Source organism: Aspergillus undulatus (genome assembly GCF_047715775.1).
Source record: "Aspergillus undulatus strain CBS 261.88 unplaced genomic scaffold BDV17scaffold_14, whole genome shotgun sequence".
Classification (NCBI taxonomy): domain Eukaryota; kingdom Fungi; phylum Ascomycota; class Eurotiomycetes; order Eurotiales; family Aspergillaceae; genus Aspergillus; species Aspergillus undulatus.
In genome coordinates this window covers 38,879-55,816 of record NW_027396618.1, presented here as the reverse complement: position 1 = coordinate 55,816, position 16,938 = coordinate 38,879, and the positions used below count along the sequence as shown (strand labels likewise).

Sequence of the window (16,938 nt, the reverse complement as noted above, 5' to 3'; positions counted from 1 at the left end):
CTACCCTTGACTCGGTATCGGAAAGTGTTATTTATCATATAGCTCTCTATCTCTTTCGCGTTGCAGCATCTCCAACTGCCGGAGCCTCGGAGGGAAACGTGTACAGCTGCAGCTGCAGGCAAAAGTGGGGGTGCTATCAGCAACATATAGACATCATGAGACTCTAAGAAATAACTGCGCTGAAGCAGCAATTGGAGGATGACATTGAGACCGAATCTTTTGTTTGCCTCGTTCGCAACCCCGATATTGTATCAACCCACCATGTCTCGAGTAAGTCGCCGCTTCCGAAGCTTGAACCAGACTGATGGATTAGTTCTCCCTTCAAGGCCGAACCGCTCTAGTTACAGGTGGCGGCAGGGGCTGCGGATTGGCGTTTGCGAGAGGATTGGCGGACGCTGGCGCAGACGTTGCAGTCTTCGACGTCATTGAGCGTTCGGCGGAATTCGACGCCATTGCAAAGGACTACAATGTTCGCACGGCTTACTACACGTACGTCGTCTACAGCTGTTAATTACCAAAGCTAACCTCTGGCAGAGTCGACGTCTCCTCCCCCTCCTCCTTAGAGTCCGGCTTCGAACACTTTCAAAAAGACTTCAACAACAAACTCGACATCTGCGTTCCCTGCGCGGGCATAAACCGCCACCATACATTCCTCGACTTCCCCTACGAAGAACACGAGAAGCTGCTATCGATCAATGTCCTAGGACTCTTCTTTACCGCCCAACATGCAGCAAAACAGATGATCGCGAACAGGACAAAGCACGGGAGTATCATCCTCGTTGCGAGCATGGCTTCCCACGTCGCCGTACGGAGTCAACTCTGCTCTGCGTACTGCGGGTCCAAGGGCGCTGTGAAGTCGATGACTCCGGCTATTGCGAAGGAGTTGGCGCCATATGTATGTCTTCCCACAATCCAATCCGACTATGGTCACAATTAATAAAGCGTACAGGGCATCCGCGTCAACGCAATCAGCCCCGGCTACGTGAACACCGAGATGACAGCGGCGTTTGGACATTTGCTCGAGGGCTGGAAGACGGAGACAATAAACGGGCGCATCGCAGAGCCGGACGATATCATGGGTGCATGTGTGTTTTTGGCGAGTGATGCTAGTAGCTACATGACGGGGCAGGAGGTTATCGTTGATGGAGGAGTTACGAGAATCTCATAGTCTAGACAGAGAACCGAACTGCTTTTCGAGCCATTTTTTTTTTTTTTTTGTTATCAGCGATACCAAAGAGACACCATTGTGATAGACCCCACTAGAGTAAATGCACCTAGGAAACAACATTTGAAACTGCGCTGGGCCGGGCGGACGACCCCCTCCTCCCGAATTGTGGACATGATGGTGCGCTCTAGTACTCCGTACTTCGTACACGCAGAACATTCCAGCACGTGTAACTCAAGAATGTGTCGGATAAGAGTACGAAAACAACGTACCACCGGTTATCAGCATCTGCATATCAAATGAGGGGAAACTCTTATCAGTAGTGGGGGAACTCGGCGTTTCGGCCGTCTCCAACTTTCCACTCTTGAGCTTCAATTGCCGACCTCGTACTGGAGATTATAACATGAAGCGCTCGGCTTCCCAAGCTGGTCTAAGGCAGAACAAAGAGACAGATAGAACCATGGTACCAGGCGCAAACGATCAAGGCTTCACCGATGCCGTTCCAGCCGGCCAGATCACGGTCGTGGTTGTGGGCGCTGGGCCGTCGGGGTTGATGCTGGCGTGCGTTCGAAGCACCATTACTGTATGGACATTGTTAATTGAATCTTGACAGGGTAAATCTCGTCCGTTTCGGTATCAAAACACTCATCCTCGACGACCGACCAGACCGAACGTCCACGGGGAAGGCAGACGGGATCCAGCCAAAGACGATCGAGACTTTGAAGCAGTTGAGACTCGCTGATCCGCTGCTGAAAAACGGGGCAAGGGTTTATGACATTTCTTTCTGGGTATGATTCTCCATCTGCGCGCCCGACTCTTTCGTGGCCGCTGGGTTAATCAATTTGGGTGTTATGTAGGATTCAACGTCCGAGCATTCCCTCAGCCGCAAGGGCCGACAAATCCACTACCCCGATCACCTCGTCGGCGCCTCAGACCCATATATCCTTCTTGCGCACCAGGGGATGCTAGAAGATGTCCTCATCGATGATCTCGCCCAGCGGGGTGTCACGGTCCAGCGGGACAGCCCCTTCATTTCGTCCTCGCGGGACCCGTCAGGGAGATTGAACGTCATTTACGAAGATCGAGCAGCGGGCGAGAAGAAGGTCATACGCGCAGACTACCTCGTTGGATGCGATGGGGCGCGCTCGCGAGTCCGCGAGTTCATCCCTGATGCGCAGCTCGAGGGCGAGATGACGAATGCTTCGTGGGGTGTTCTTGATGGTGAGCACTTGCTATCCTCTCTCAACCTCCACAACAGGAGCGGCATAGACTCATGCATGGGTGGCAGGTGTGATTGAAACCGACTTCCCCGATCTCTGGAGCAAAGTCGCCGTCCGCTCGCACACAGTCGGCTCGATCCTCTGGATCCCCAGGGAGAGGGGCATGACGAGATTGTACGTTGAACTGAGTGCTACGGCGGGTGAGCGCGTCGATAAAGCCAAGGCCACACCGGAGTACGTTATCGCCAGAGCGAGGGAGGCAATGAAGCCCTTCACCCTGGAGTGGAAGTCCATCGGTACGCCCTCTACACTTTTTAGTTCATGGTTAGTGGGTAGTGGGTAGTGGGCTAACAAATTGCTAGAATGGTTCGGAAACTATGTCGTCGGTCAACGCGTTGCTCGACACTTTGCAGATCCAAACAACCAGATCTTCATCGCCGGTGATGTACGTCTGTGTCTCAGTTGCCTATGATCACACATAAAATGCTAACGAACCCAGGCCGGCCACTGCCACTCCGCCCTCGCAGCGCAAGGCGCAAACACAAGCATGCACGACTCCTTCAACCTCGCCTGGAAGATCAATCTTGTTTCACGAGGACTGGCCTCACCTTCTTTACTGGGCACATATGAAGCCGAGCGGCGAAAGATAGCAAACGACCTTATCGCCTTCGACGCGGGACACTGCGCGGCGTTTGAGGCCGGCGAGGCCGCGCTGGCAAAGAACTTCGACGAGAACATCCGGTTCATATCCGGCGTTGGGGCTGAATACGACGCCGGTCTATTGACGAGGCCTGTTCAAAGTACCAAACCAGACACTGGACTTCGTCCGGGAGCTCTCATGCTCCCGGCAAAGGTAACGCGGTATATCGATGCGAACCCAGTCGACATCCAACTTGACATCCCGCTGCTCGGCCAATTCAAGTTATATTTCATGATCCCGGACGTTTCAGCCGCAAAGTCCTTTCTCAGCACAGTCTGCGGCGTTCTCGGCGACCCGACCTCATCCCTATCCAAAGGCTCCTCACTGGCACGAGCATCCTACCAGTCTCGATCCCGCGGGTGGGCACCCGGAGACGCCTACGCCGTTCCAGAGCGGTACACCGCCGTCTCGGACATCCTCACCTTGTCCCTGGTGACGAGCTCAAAGAGAGAATCATTTGAGATCGCAGACCTCCCGCTTGCGCTGCAGATGAGCCGGTGGACGGTATACCTTGATGATGTGGATGGGTGCACGAAGAAGTGGGTTGGTGAGTTAGCTGGTAGTCAAGCGGACATTGTGCTTGTGAGGCCCGATGGGTATATTGGGGCGTTGAGCGCTTGGGATGTTAACCAGGGGGCTGAGGCTGGCGCGTGGGTGGAGGAGTGTTTTGGTTTTCTGGCATAGAGAGTTTGCATCGTGGTCGTATCTTGCTTGGTAGTAATTCTTATGTATTCTTGTAACGCTTCGTTTCATTCCTCTAGCCAAATATTCAGAGGCCCAAGATGTCTCACGCTGCAGGTAATAGCGCATACTACAATGTTAGGCGATGATCGTGTGAAGCTATCTCAGATGGCTGTTGCGAGTGTCTGAGGTCCTTTCGTAAGGCATCGCTGTAATATATATATATAGTACCGTAGGGTAACCGCCACACCTCCCATCACCAAACAGGAAAGAACGAGTACTCTGAATCAAGGACTAATGGAGACAAAAGGCTATTTCTGAAACCATGTCTCGAGATCTACATATACCCCAAGAAGGTTATCGGCGACCCATGGATTAGTCCGCGAAGCCTCAAGGCCCGAGTCGGTGCCCACCATGCCCAGAACGGGAATTTGTGGCGTTGGACGCGAGCCTGGCAAAGCAGTTGGAGAATTCTTGGCTCGTTAGCACGCCAGAGTATTAAAGCGTTCATACCGAGGAACAAATATCTTATGGAGATCGCTGCTTCTCTCAACCTTGTTCTTTGTCAGTTGTTGCTTCCTATTCCCTCATGAGATCGACCTTCCTCCCGACTTATGCTATCATGACTACCGCTTACCAACAGTGTGTGCAATGTGTCCATGATGATCACCTTTCCAACACGAAAGCAGGTGATTCTTCATTCAATTGGAAAAGCGACGGTGGAAGAATATCACAGTAGGATCTGCGCCGTTGCTGTTCGACTCATGAAGCCAACCAGCCACAGCCGGGCACGAGAACTCAGCACAACAATCTAAAGAGCTATAAGACCCCGACTCCGGTGAAAATGAGAGGTGTGGCTTCATGATCTTCGCAACTGAGGAAAATCGAGGCGAGCACACCTGGCCTTTTTGGGCTGTTGACTATTGGCTGTCGGCCGTTGGCATTGACGACTTGGTTTGACACAGCGTAATGCATACAACACTTCGACGCATTCCTCTTTCAGTATGGGTACTTGATTGTCGAGGGGACCATACAAATTATCGGGCTTTGCTTTGCTGAGCCATCGGGATTACAAATCCCTGCAATTATGGCGACTGTTAACGCGGGCACAATGCAATCATATGTGACTGCGTTCCGTCATAACTCGGTCCAGGTGGACGCTGGACGAAGTGCCCTGGCGTGCGTTCGAAGTTGTTTGCTTCTTCGTGCAGCCTCGCCTGTGGACAAGTGGTGAGGCGCAACGTGCATTAGTTCGTTCTGCGACCCATCCCATCCGCCGACCTCTAGGTGGGACAGAGGGAATCCCCCGCTCGATTACTGAAGCCAATATGTATCTATATAGATGAAAGAATGGACTCGGCTGGAGCGAGCAAGACGAAACCCCAGATCATCAGCTGGCGGGTGGGCGCGGCACCATCCAAGCAGCCCAAGGTAGGGTTGGTTCTGGTTGAGCGCGCCAAACTACGCGCCGAGCATGCTCTGCTAAGCAAACTCTTGATTTTAGAAGAAATTGCCATCGACAAAGGAGCAGCTGCCTTCCGAAAGGCCGAAGATAAACACCGCAAAATATGCAACCGTCGAGCAGCATCATCAGCTTATTCTGCGACTTTCAAGCCCAAGCATCAACGAGCTTACAGAGTCGCTGGACCCATTCTGTCCGCTTCCATGCGTCCTGACCCATGAAGATCGCGCCTTGCTCCATTCCTGTGGGTGATTGCGCAGAAACAGCGGAGCGGATGGCTGACAATTGTAGACCTTCTTGAAATACCGGCTCGGGCGTACGGGACACGGCCGGACACCATAGTTAGCGCCGTCCGAGACGTCAGCTTTCCTATATCGCTCGCCTCTAGCTTAACGCTATGGTGGATGTTGGTTGCCGCGGATGCCTTGCTGACGAGTGGAGAGCGCGCTGAAAGTGTGGCCTGGAGGAAGCGACGCGCGTACCGACTGTTGAGCGGCTACATCGAGGAGGCCAAGGGGGAGGTCAGTGATGAAGTGATGGGGGGCATCATCATGGCTGCAATTACTGAAGCCCGTTTGTCTGATCCCATTGCATGTCACGCCCACCTGAAAGGATATGAAGCGGCCATCGACGCTCGAGGAGGTCTCAGGACCAGTTTGGCTTGCCGGTCCATCCCACCGCTGCGGTTCGCGCATCTCATGCCCTATCTGGTCTGTCCACCTGTACCGGGGGACGAAGTATCGGAAGATTCAACTCAGAACTTCGTTACCTTTTTATCATCGAAGATACGCCAAAAAGGCTTCTCAGAGTTTTCGGTGGATGTATTGCCCCCGGAAGACGTCTATCAGCTCAGGAATAGGGCTGCAGCAAAAGTTATATTGCGCAGTGTACTGGTGTCCTACCTCCGACCAAGCGAGCGACGGGCAATACGGTTCATGGACGAAGCGGCCTCGTTTCTCTCACTATTTTGGGTGACTCTAACACTCAGCCTCTGCAAAACAAGCGACGCCACCTACAATGGCCATTTCTTCGCATCGCGCGTCATCACAATCTTCGAAAACAGCACTGCGTTTGGCATAGAGACCGCGCTTCCTCTTCTCACTGACCAGGGGTTTATGTGGGTTGTGCTCAGCGCCATCCAGGACTTTTACAGAATGACTGGCAATTGCAACGAGGAGACCGAACTACAACCAGTCGTGGACGGCATTGATGCCCTCCGAGTATTTCGGACACTAGGGCGCGATGCCCGTATGCAAGTTAAAGTACTACTTTTTCGCATACTCTCCGGGCAGGATACGGTTGTACTTCCAGGGTGATCTTCAAAAGACCGGCCCTAGCGAGCCAAGAGAAAGCAATCTCCTCGTGATTCGCGGGGTAAGCCATATTTGCCAAAATACTGACCTGACGCCAATAATCAATGACCGAGATGTAGAAAAGGCTGCTCGAGAACCTCGGGGAGCTCAAGCGACAGCTGGATGTGGCTGAGGGCTGAATCGTTTGCCCAGCCAGCCCACAGCAGATCATTGGCGCATAACCCCCCGTGCAAATACCTTGCCAGCTTGGCTCGCAGCCGTTGAGATTCCTTCTCCAATATTATAGGAGGAGAATTGGAGTTGATCTAATCGTTGCGAGGATCGGATTGTCAGCTCCCCTCAGCTGGCCACCTAACAACATACGTCATGACTCGACTTCCTACTTGAGGGCTCGCTCGCCCATGTTTTCCAAGTGTCTCTTCTTTCAAGCGTCTCGGCTAGTTGAAATGGTTGACTTTATCCTATCTACATCGGAACAGCAAGCCCGCGCAGCAGCGGCCACATTTGCAGCCTCCCATCTCACGACCGCGAAAGCAACCTATGCCTCGCTTCCAACGCAGGAAGTGCGTTTTCGCGCGCTGAAACCCATATATGAAGCTGCAGTTAAGGCCGGCCTCTTGAAAAGCCAGATTCCGACCGCGGTTGGCGGGACGAGTGAGAATCTTGTCGAGGCCGCGATTTTAGTTGAGGAATTCTACGCCGTCGAAGCGTCGGCCTCTTTGACCATTTTCGGCACGGGACTGGGCTTGACGCCCTTGGCACTGGCGTTTAGACCGGAGTTGCAGGAGTTCTTGGACCCGTTCCTTTCGGGCACTGGGGCGCCGATTGCTTCGTTGGTGTTTTCTGAGCCTGGTGGCGTGGTATGTGAGCTGGCTTACATGAGATGACTGGATCGTGTGTATGTTGATGCTGATATATCTAGGCGAACTGGCTCGAACCTGACGCACCGGGCTTACAGACTACTGCCCATCGCGAGGGAGATGAGTGGGTGCTGGATGGAGAAAAGGTTCGCTTCGTCCAGTGTTGGGAAGCTCTGGCTGACAGTTTAGATGTGGGCAACCAGCTCAGCTGGCTGGGACTACAAAGGCGCCGACTTGAGCTGTGTCGTCTGTCGCTGTGTTGATCCAGACGTCGTGGCCCGCGCATTGCATCCTCGCGACCTGATTATGGTCCTGCTCATAACGCGCGCCGATATTGAGAGCAGCGGAGAAGGCGCTTTCACAGTGATCAAGGACATCGAGACGGCTGGACATAAGGCGGTTTCTGGACCGCATATCAAGGTGCTTCCCATTCCCTAACCCTTAACCCTAAGCTCATCATTCCAGTATACGAATGTCCGGGTCCCGTTGAAGAGCATTCTGTGCCCACCGGGCACGGGAGCTGAAGTCATCACACAGACTTTCGAGATCTCTGGTACGTATCCCTACCCAGCCATGAAGGTCAAGCTAACAAGCCAGCCATGCTTGTCGGAGCAATGGGCGTGGGCATTCAACGAGCCGTCTTTGAGGCAGCGCTCGCCTTCTCCAAGAATACTCGAGGCGGCACCGTACCAATCGCCCAACATCAGGCTGTCGGAGACCTGCTCATCAACATCAAAATGCGCACTGAGACATCGCGGCTCTTAACCTGGAAGGCGGCCCATTGTCTTACTTTTGGTCCTCGCGAGCATGCGCAGCGAAGGGAACACGCGCTGCTGGCCAAGGTACACTGTGCTGAAGCGGCGGTGCAGTCGTGCTTGGATGCGATTAATCTCGTTGGAGTGTATGTCCTGAGCATGACTTTTTGTGCCACAATGCTGATGATATAGGTCTTCGTATGACGCGGAGCTTCCATTTGCGGATCTCCTCTCTGCGGCGCTGGTTCTGCCTATCTTTGATGGTGGTAATGTCGGTATGCGGAGGAGAGCGCTACAGGGGCTTTATATCGAGGAGGGATATCAGCCATGGTTCACCAGTTTTGGTGCTCAAGCGTGACATTATTCTCGCCGTTATTACACGTCGTCGCTACTCATTCCAGTCAACCTAACATCCATCTACCCATGACCTGAATAATATGGTCTAGATACGCCGTGCCTTCTCTCTAGACAATCACACATTCATAATTCCCCCAATAACCATGATCCCCACCAACAAACCTCGCCTGCTTAGGCCAAGGACACAACCTCCTCGTAACGTCCCTCCCATCCGGTGGTTTCTCACTTAACACCCCCTCATCAGGAAGAATACCTTCCTCAACCCAATTAACCAACGCATCCAAGATACGATACGTCGCGGGAACATGCGGGTACGCCTCATTCGCACCGCAGTGTCCACCACCCGGAATCATAAACAGTCTCATGAATTCATCTACCGTCTCACTTCCCATGGTATCACGGATATCGGTCAAATGCTGAACCGGCCAGCTCGCGGCGTTGATTTGGTCTGCCCAGCCCTGCGCTGTGATGAATTTCCCGTTTCGGGCGTGGAATGCAGAGAGGTTGTTTGAGATGCTGTCGATTAATGGTGAGGCTAGGGCGTTAACGGCCGCGAGATCGCGGTTCCAATTGAAGTCTTTTAATGCGTCGTAGCTGGTATCGTTGAAGACGAGTCGTCGCAGGATCGGCGCGCCGTAGGATTCGAACAGGGTCGTCTCATGCTCCAGCCAGGATGCTTCTGTGCCAGGGTTGAACCCGGGGTAGACTTGGTTACCCGTAGTATCCTTCGCACCCTCATAGATGGCTTTTGCGGCTTCGATCTGAGATGGCGTCAAGCAGAGTGATTGATTCGCGCTATGTTGACCAGAGCCACATGCCAACGTCTCAATGTCAAATTGACACTTAGTCGGATTCTCAATAACCCTATCCCCAACACCATCATGCTCATCACAAGCATCAAGAACACTATCCGTAATGAAATCCAAATCATCCTGGTCCATGAACCCATCTCCTTTCGTGTGCTGCTGATTCCAAAGGAAGCTAAGGATCAAATGAGTATAGTAATTCCCCGGCCCCTCAGCGAGTATCCCATCAAATAGCTCAGGATAAAACTCTGCAAGCGCATACCCCTGTCCACCGCCCGTCGAGCAGCCGTAGTAGTAGCTATACTCGGGAGAACTGGAGTAATATGTCTCTGCGATGGCGTCGCGCGCTACGGACGTAGTAAGCGCGATTGAGTCGTGGATCCACGCTTGCACTTTCGCAGTATCTTCCATGAATGGCGCGTGGCTGCCGCCGTCACCGTTTTTGTTTTCGTTGACATGGTGCCCGCCGTCGCACCCGCCTACGGCGTAGCCGGAGTTTAGGTGGGTGAGCATCGTGTAGTTGTCGATTATGCCTGCGTATCCGCCGTTTCCTTTCATCCATCAGTACGCAATTCCTTGATGTTTGTGGTACGTGGTGCTAGTACATACCAATCCCTAGATATCGCCCGTTATACCCGGAGTACTCGGGAAGAAAGACCTCCCATGTAAGGCTTGCCTTGCCATTTGAGCCTGCCTGGGCATGTCCATCTGGGCCCTCAGCGTACTTGATCGTCCCTTGGACGTGACAGAGTGGTATTTCGTTCTGCGTAGCTTTGGTGCCGTCTTCGGATGAGATGTTGAGGCCTCTAGTCTGGATTCCCGTTGCAAGGTGGACTTGGATTGCGCTGGTGTTTTGGTAGAGATTTAAAAGATCTGTACAGCGGGTGTCATGATTCTCTCGGTTGATGGGACCTGCTTGTACACCACAAAGGGCACCGAGTGTAAAGGCAGCTCTGGGTTTCATTGTGTATGGACGCAATGTTAAAACAGCGCAAGCGGAGCTTCGAAACCGTGCCCCCAACCCTCTAAATATAATTGATCATCAGTTCACAGCCGGGGTTTCCCCGGCTTTCCACTATTGTTTGCTTGGCATATGTACAGGTTGAATATGGATGGGCCGTCTTTGTGTCCCCTTACTTTTTTTCTACCCTATTGTATATAATCGAATGACCATATATCTAAGCATGGTGGGTTGAGCAACTGCCAAAAGCCTAACTCTTTCAATTGAATCCTGCGCCCCATTTCTCCTATCGCATACCTTGTGACAATTATTTGGGAATATCAGTTGTGTGAAGGCGGCGTCGGCTATACAGAATCATAGCGTCCTCTTGGCTTCGAGTCAATAGGGCGCACCAGCAAGGTTTCCTCGGGCCCAACCCCGCATAATTGCCCCGGTTCATGTGATGTCAGTCGTGGGGGTTCAGCCCGGGGGGGGGGGCGGTGCTCGGCGCCGACGCCGATTGTCGTGGTATAGTCAGCGCGTCGTAGGAGATGAAGGCAACCGAAATTAATTTACATTGCGTTTATCATAAGTTACTCCGGGATTGTCAGGACAAATGTTCATGGCATATTCTGTAATGGCCCCTGTGATTCATATAGAAACAGGTTGAACCCCATCCCTTCAATCTCACCCATCCAGTCGTGAGAGAGCTGCCCTACCGGATCATCACCGTAGGCGGAGGGCTGGAAGTGCTGCAGGTCATCTAGACACTCTCGCAGAGCAGAGTCCACCGCTAAAGGAGTCGCGTCTAGGCCATTTTGTTCGCCAACCTTGGAGGGACCGTCGGCAGCTTGAGCATCTTCGGTCCCATAGTCTGTTTCCGACCGAGGCTGAGAAGTCGTATGGTACTCGATGGCGTCTAAAAGTACCGCGTCACTGAGTCGGTTGAATACGTCGTAGCAGTTCTTGGCCATATTCCACCGTTCAGATATAGCGACAAGGACGTTCGAGCATGTCCGGCAGTCATTGACGATATCTACGATGGCCGGGTCCCTATTCAGAGATGCAGCGCCCTTGACTCCTCGCCTGCGTTTGTGTCGAAAGTGCCGTCCAATTGAATAAGCATACGAAAGACCAGCCATAAAGACAGCGTGTAGTGTAACCCAGGTGTAGTTGATTCGCTTCCATCGGTGCAGTTGCGCGTAGACTGTGATTGCACCCTTTGCAGCGTTGTATACATTTTGCAGGGCCATAGAATCACCGATGGAGGATTGGGCAGATAAGGCGGGCGAAGGACGGTATAGCATTAGAAGTGCATTGTAGTATAGCACTTCGTACCACTCACGTGTTCGAAAACTGGACTGATGTGATGATTGTGTACTAGAGCATCCGTCATCGAGCAGGGGAAATTTCCCTGTCTCATGGTGCCATTGACTGAGCGTGTCCGCCAGACTGTCGCGGGCCTTAAGCGCAGAGTCAGCATCTGCTTGAGTACGCGTAGAGCCGTTATGCAGAGACGACATTATATCGCCGCAGATGATACGGTAGCGGACGATGTGAACAAACAGTGCTGCTGGACAACGAGGAACTTGAGTCCGGCTCTCTAATGCCATTTGACGGCCCACAGGACTGTCTACTGTTGGGTCGGGAAGGGCAACGTCAGTATCCTGAAGTCTGATGGCCAGAGGCCTGCCGAGAGTTATGCTAACAATCCTGGTCTCTGTTAGAGGTAGTAAGTGGACTGACTAGGAAACGCATACCTGTCCATAGCAATAACAGTCCAGAAGCAACGGCGACGTATCTCCTTTTTGACCACCAAATCCTCGTGCGAACGACTTGACATGGAGCGAGACATTCGGTACACTTGCTCTCGGTGCAGGCCGAGTTCCAAGCACATACGGGCTGCAACCCCAACGAGGTGCCACATACCTGGGCTGTCAGAATGGCACGTCATACCAGGGCTGGTGCCTGCTTACTCGTTGATGTATCCTGCACAGAATTGACCATCCGGTATTGACACAACAGCAGAACTGCCTGTAGTGCTTGGCTATCACCTTGCTCAACAACTTCATTCAACCGCTCAGCTGCTCGCAGATAATACGTTTCCGTGTCGGGTAGAGACTCGCGGTCAAATTTATAAACACTTGCAGTGGAAACAGCGAGAATCATATAGAAGGCATAGTACGAGAAGGCGTCGGCAGCCAAAGTAGATGCATCTTGATACGCTTTGTCCACAGCTTCCAACGCGGAGGGGGGATGCAGAAAAGGATATGCTAAATAGTCATGCTCAAAGTAAGCATTATGCAGCGCCCGGGCACGTCGTTCATCTGGAAGTAGGGCTGGGTCAAATGCAGTATGTGAAGCGCTTGAGCGATTCGACGGGGTGGTGGCAGAGCGACTGCTTTCAGCCCTTCTCGCACAGCCATGTGGTGTTTGAACAGTGGCGTTTACCAGGCTAGCCAGCAAAACACCGCTCGTTGAGCCCAGGAATCGGTTCTCTCCACCGGCGCGACTGGACAAAAACGAGATCTCCTCTGCAAGCTCGTTAGGTGCGGCATCGTGCTGTATCCGTCCTGTGTCTGTCGGATCGGCCTGCCGACGACTACGGCTCTGGTTGTCGAGCTGTTCACAAAGTAGACGGTTCTCGTTTTCGAGATGGTCAACTCGGCGCTGGAGCCTGTCCAGCTGGTTCTGCCGGTCCCTGGTGATGTATTGACAGGCAACCCCAGCCTTCCTGCAACGTCCGCAGGAAGGCAGACCCCGATCGCATCGTGACTTTCTCCGATGACATCGGTCACAGGCTGCGAGACTCATCGCTTTGTGATTTTTGGGGTCATGACATTGGGCATTCCTGGCAGCCTCGGCGAGTCGGCGCTCTCCCTCTAGTCTGACTTTAACCGAGTTGGAGACAGTCGGTCTCGGCCCCGATGCCGATCTTTCTTTGTCCTGATTGTGCGGTGTAATTCTGAGAACTGCTTAGTGCAAATGCCGAGCATAAAATGATAAATTTTCAAACTCTCCCCAGATTTGTGGGTTTCTGGGGATTCCGAGATCTCAGTCCGGGGTAGCCAATTCAACATATCCCAACCTCGACCATGGAGCATGTTGAACCCAAGGTATGGCATTCTCACTCTCAATCTGTCTCGCCCTAACTGACCCGGGTAGAGCCGTGATCCCGAGGTGGTCGACGGCGTCGAGTACGATGCAGGTGCCAGTGCCGCTCTGGTGTGGAAGCAGGATCTGAGAATTGTTCCATTGTCTGCTTTTATTTATTTACTCTGCTACCTGGACCGATCAAACATTGGTACTCGCCAAGTCTCTGGGTTTCTTCAGCTAACTTTTACAGGCAACGCGAAGGTGCTCAACGCAGATACGGGCAACGACCTCCTCACGGAGACGCGCATGTCCAACTACGAGTACACCATTGCGCTGATGGTATTTCTGATTGCGTACGCACTGTTTGAAGTACCTTCGAACTACCTTCTCAAGAAGCTGCGACCTAGCGTATGTTTACCCAACCTCACCTCTATCCCGAGCCGTACTGACAGCCTACAGCGATGGATCGCCATCTTGATGCTTTCGTGGGGAGCAACGACAATTGGCCTTGGAGGTGCCAAAAACTACGCGCAGGTCACAGGCATTCGATTCCTGCTCGGCGTGACAGAAGCAGGGCTCTTCCCTGGACTGGTGTATTATCTCACCTTCTGGTATCGTACGTCAGAACGGTCGCTGCGAGTCGCGTTGGTCCTCGCCTCTGCCACTCTAGCTGGTGCATTCGGCGGTGCGATTGCGTATGGTGTGGGATATCTCAATGGTGACCACGGCCACTCCGCATGGAGATGGTTGTTCTTCATCGAAGGTGCACCATCTTGCGCTTCGGCCATTCTCGTCTGGTTCCTTTTGCCCGACTATCCCGAGTCGGCGAAGTGGTTGAGCGAGAACGAGAAGGAACTGGCCAGACAACGACTGCAGGTTGAGGGTTCGAAAGGAGGCGCGTCGGCCATGAACTGGGAGGACGCAAGGGCCGTTCTCACTGAGTGGAGATTATATGTTCACTATGCGGTAAGCTTTCCGAGTCTCGTCACCAGGCTGTACCTAACGACGGAGCAGATCTATTTTGGTATATCGGTGCCTTTTTCCAGCCTGTCCTTGTTCACGCCCTCAATCACGGCTGGGCTAGGCTACGAGAATCTCAAGGCCCAGCTAATGACAGTCCCTCCCTATGCAGTGGCGTATGTGGTAACTGTAGTCGTGGCATGGTCTGCCGACCATTTCAACGCGTATGTTTACTAGAGCCATAGAGCAGCGAGCCGCGCTAATATTTCTAGACGTGGTTTACACTCTGCTATATTTTCATTTATCGGTGCTATGGGGTTTCTCGCGTCGGCCGTGCTCCCGGCAGATGCGTACCTGGTAAGCACTCACACATAAGGCTCACGCAATCCCAACTAACAAATCAAGCAACGGTACGGTTGTCTCATCGTTGGCTGTAGCGGTGCATTCTCATGCATTCCTCCGCTACTCGGGTGGTTGTCCTCAAATTTGCACTCCACCGCTGGCGCCGGACTCGCTATCGCACTGAACATCTCGTTCGGTGCACCCGGGCAGATTGTCGGGGTGTGGATTTACAAGTCTAATGAGGCAGAGCGCGGATATCCGACAGGGCATTGGACCAATGCCGCGTTGCTGCTATTCGTTACCGTTGGCTGTATACTCCTCCAACTATACTATGCCATGATGAACCGACGAGGAACGATGTCTAGTGGAGGGAAGCGGTATGCGTATTAGTCTAACATTGACCTCGATGAGCCTTGGACTTCTTGTCCCATAGATGTAGCTTTTCCTGGATTCGTTATCATTCCATTTCCTGGACCACGTGGTGTACGGTTTATCGAGGCAAATAATATAAAGAACATTGAATGGGAACATGTAAATGAGACATTCCGAGTATGGGTATCATAACACAACTTGTGATCAACAGTAGATGCAGGAATTTGAAAGTAATATCAGTCACCCGATTTCAGTGCCGTCCGACCACCCCAGTCTCCCTAGCCATGAGCTGCGTAGGATAAGCGCATTTCTTGATATCAACAGGCTCAGACATGGCCCTTTCGAGCCGAGCTACTTAAGCGGCGGCGCCTCTCCGGACTGCCAATTCCTTCAATTTCTCCAACGCACTCGCACCAACTTTTTTGATAAAATCGTTCAACTTGGTTGTTCCCGTGCTGTTGAAGCCCCAGAATGTCCAGGCCACTTCTTTCGCGATCTCCCACCAATTCAGCTGAAAATTGTTCGCGCTGGGGGTTTCCTGCCACTCCAAAAGCTTTGGTGCAGCTGGCTCATCCACCTCCTTTGGCTTAGCGATGACCTTGGCCTCGAGATCTGTGAACACGGCCTTGTGCTTCAGCACAGAAATGGAAGGGAATGCAGCCGAACTGAAGAGACATTTTGCTGCCTCTGTTTCGTACAGCCCCCAGCCGTTATCCAGTTCTTCCAGGACCTAAAGTTTCGCAACGTCGTCGCATCTCTCGTAATGGTCCCGTATAAATTTGGTAGCGAGTTGGGATCGCGCTTCCTTGTGTCTTTTCAGCGACAAGACAGGCCAGTCGCAGTCGTCGCTTGTATCAGTCGTGTCAATCCCGTGGTCATATAACGCCGCCCCCTTGACGTGCTTTTGGAACAGAATGTCCCCAAACGCCTCGAATTTCCACTCTTTCGCTAACTCGCGAGTTTCAGGCATGTCATCTTCAGTAATATTGTCCCATCTGGTTTGAACAACTGTGATGTTTTGAAAGAACCGAGGACCACAGAAGCATTGCAACCACCGGATTGCTCTCATGTCGCTCGCTTCCAGCCGTCCCCGGCGGACATCGCGAACGACCATGACCCCAGCAATGGTGACCCACTGGCCCAGGGTTGATACACAGCTCATTATGTCTTCGAAAACATCTTTGTCCTTCAGGTCCTCGGCTCCAAAGCCAGGCGTATCAACGAAAAGATACTGCTGGCCATGTATGATGGCTGGGAGCACCTGGTGACCAAGTGTTCCTGTTTTCCACGCGTCAGCAAGATGTATCCCATATGGCGAATGTCAAGAGACCTACCTGACTTCATCGAATGTCCAACTTTGAGGTCTTGACCAGTTATCTCTCCAAGCAGTGTGGTCTTCCCAGCCCAGTCTGGCCCACCACGAATATGAGCCTGGTGCCTCCCAGACTAAGCAAACCCCAGAGTTAGCACGATGGACATGAAACAATGTTGTTCAACGTGTCGAAAGAAAGGCTCACTGGTTGTTGATGAAATTGACCATGTTGGAGGTGATCTTCCCCCCTGTAGATTTCATGAGCGCCGAGAACCTTTTAAACGACCAGATGCAGCTTCCATCCTTTGGGACAGCTTCTTCATGTGCTGGGGAAAGGTCCTCCTGCTGGTCAGTAACCAAAAGGGCATCTCCATTATCTGTAGAGCCTTCACTCCGCGTGGCTAAGGGGATGTCCACTGAAGGAGGGGTCATCGGGAGGTTGCGGTAGAAGTGCAGCGACCAACTTGGGCCTTTGTATAGCTGTTCAGCGGATCAATTCGTGAGTGTTGAAAGAAATCTTGGAATAATGACTGCAGTCGTGGATCAATTGAAGGGGGCTTAACTCAGTCTTGCCATGGGAATGCAGTTCCATTCGAG

The 16,938-nt window shown here is 52.6% G+C and overlaps 7 protein-coding genes across 7 annotated transcripts; 4 read left to right on the top strand and 3 right to left on the bottom strand.

Annotated features, from left to right (window-relative positions):
- Positions 1–261: 261 nt before the first annotated feature.
- Positions 262–3,769, top strand: BDV17DRAFT_280711 (FAD binding domain-containing protein; the record flags this gene model as incomplete). Its single annotated transcript, XM_073759919.1, has 10 exons — positions 262–274; positions 327–489; positions 535–895; positions 950–1,167; positions 1,535–1,726; positions 1,779–1,953; positions 2,023–2,386; positions 2,454–2,681; positions 2,748–2,830; positions 2,885–3,769. The coding sequence occupies 10 exons, from the start codon at positions 262–264 to the stop codon at positions 3,767–3,769; spliced, it is 2,682 nt and encodes an 893-aa protein (XP_073617263.1).
- A 1,347-nt stretch (positions 3,770–5,116) lies between these two features.
- Positions 5,117–6,544, top strand: BDV17DRAFT_289655 (uncharacterized protein; the record flags this gene model as incomplete). The annotated part of the gene is made up of 3 exons (XM_073761707.1): positions 5,117–5,197; positions 5,271–5,472; positions 5,520–6,544. 3 exons carry the CDS (start codon positions 5,117–5,119, stop codon positions 6,542–6,544), a joined length of 1,308 nt encoding a protein of 435 aa, XP_073617262.1.
- A 439-nt stretch (positions 6,545–6,983) lies between these two features.
- BDV17DRAFT_258653 (acyl-CoA dehydrogenase family protein) lies at positions 6,984–8,608 on the top strand. Its single transcript, XM_073757355.1, has 6 exons — positions 6,984–7,401; positions 7,464–7,547; positions 7,591–7,821; positions 7,867–7,954; positions 7,999–8,302; positions 8,349–8,608. The coding sequence occupies exons 1-6, from the start codon at positions 6,988–6,990 to the stop codon at positions 8,512–8,514; spliced, it is 1,287 nt and encodes a 428-aa protein (XP_073617261.1). The 5' UTR covers positions 6,984–6,987; the 3' UTR covers positions 8,515–8,608.
- A 12-nt stretch (positions 8,609–8,620) lies between these two features.
- BDV17DRAFT_297608 (Tannase/feruloyl esterase) lies at positions 8,621–10,283 on the bottom strand (the record flags this gene model as incomplete). The annotated part of the gene is made up of 2 exons (XM_073763524.1): positions 8,621–9,870; positions 9,929–10,283. 2 exons carry the CDS (start codon positions 10,281–10,283, stop codon positions 8,621–8,623), a joined length of 1,605 nt encoding a protein of 534 aa, XP_073617260.1.
- Positions 10,284–10,641: 358 nt separating this feature from the next.
- BDV17DRAFT_258651 (Zn(II)2Cys6 transcription factor) lies at positions 10,642–13,301 on the bottom strand. Its single transcript, XM_073757354.1, has 3 exons — positions 12,236–13,301; positions 12,020–12,188; positions 10,642–11,972 (listed from the first exon to the last, which is right to left on the bottom strand). Exons 1-3 carry the CDS (start codon positions 13,071–13,073, stop codon positions 10,880–10,882), a joined length of 2,100 nt encoding a protein of 699 aa, XP_073617259.1. The 5' UTR covers positions 13,074–13,301; the 3' UTR covers positions 10,642–10,879.
- Positions 13,302–13,311: 10 nt separating this feature from the next.
- Positions 13,312–15,145, top strand: BDV17DRAFT_258647 (major facilitator superfamily domain-containing protein). The gene is made up of 7 exons (XM_073757353.1): positions 13,312–13,375; positions 13,425–13,563; positions 13,606–13,763; positions 13,815–14,321; positions 14,370–14,539; positions 14,588–14,672; positions 14,721–15,145. Exons 1-7 carry the CDS (start codon positions 13,355–13,357, stop codon positions 15,045–15,047), a joined length of 1,407 nt encoding a protein of 468 aa, XP_073617258.1. The 5' UTR covers positions 13,312–13,354; the 3' UTR covers positions 15,048–15,145.
- Positions 15,146–15,384: 239 nt separating this feature from the next.
- BDV17DRAFT_289651 (uncharacterized protein) lies at positions 15,385–16,773 on the bottom strand (the record flags this gene model as incomplete). Its single annotated transcript, XM_073761706.1, has 4 exons — positions 15,385–15,759; positions 15,859–16,307; positions 16,364–16,475; positions 16,567–16,773. The coding sequence occupies 4 exons, from the start codon at positions 16,771–16,773 to the stop codon at positions 15,385–15,387; spliced, it is 1,143 nt and encodes a 380-aa protein (XP_073617257.1).
- Positions 16,774–16,938: the final 165 nt, after the last annotated feature.

What these genes read in the sequence shown, in the direction of transcription:
- BDV17DRAFT_258647 (XM_073757353.1), top strand. Translation starts at nt 13,355, where the DNA reads ATGGAGCATGTTGAACCCAAG. An exon ending in TGGAGCATGTTGAACCCAAG is followed by an intron (nt 13,376 to 13,424) that starts GTATGGCATTCT and finishes TGACCCGGGTAG; the next exon opens with AGCCGTGATCCCGAGGTGGT. An exon ending in GATTATATGTTCACTATGCG is followed by an intron (nt 14,322 to 14,369) that starts GTAAGCTTTCCG and finishes ACGACGGAGCAG; the next exon opens with ATCTATTTTGGTATATCGGT.
- BDV17DRAFT_258653 (XM_073757355.1), top strand. Translation starts at nt 6,988, where the DNA reads ATGGTTGACTTTATCCTATCTACATCGGAACAGCAAGCCCGCGCAGCA. An exon ending in GGGTGCTGGATGGAGAAAAG is followed by an intron (nt 7,548 to 7,590) that starts GTTCGCTTCGTC and finishes CTGACAGTTTAG; the next exon opens with ATGTGGGCAACCAGCTCAGC. An exon ending in ACAGACTTTCGAGATCTCTG is followed by an intron (nt 7,955 to 7,998) that starts GTACGTATCCCT and finishes CTAACAAGCCAG; the next exon opens with CCATGCTTGTCGGAGCAATG.
- BDV17DRAFT_258651 (XM_073757354.1), bottom strand. Translation starts at nt 13,073, where the DNA reads ATGAGTCTCGCAGCCTGTGACCGATGTCATCGGAGAAAGTCACGATGC. An exon ending in TGTGCAGGATACATCAACGA is followed by an intron (nt 12,189 to 12,235) that starts GTAAGCAGGCAC and finishes CTGACAGCCCAG; the next exon opens with GTATGTGGCACCTCGTTGGG. An exon ending in ACTGTTATTGCTATGGACAG is followed by an intron (nt 11,973 to 12,019) that starts GTATGCGTTTCC and finishes AACAGAGACCAG; the next exon opens with GATTGTTAGCATAACTCTCG.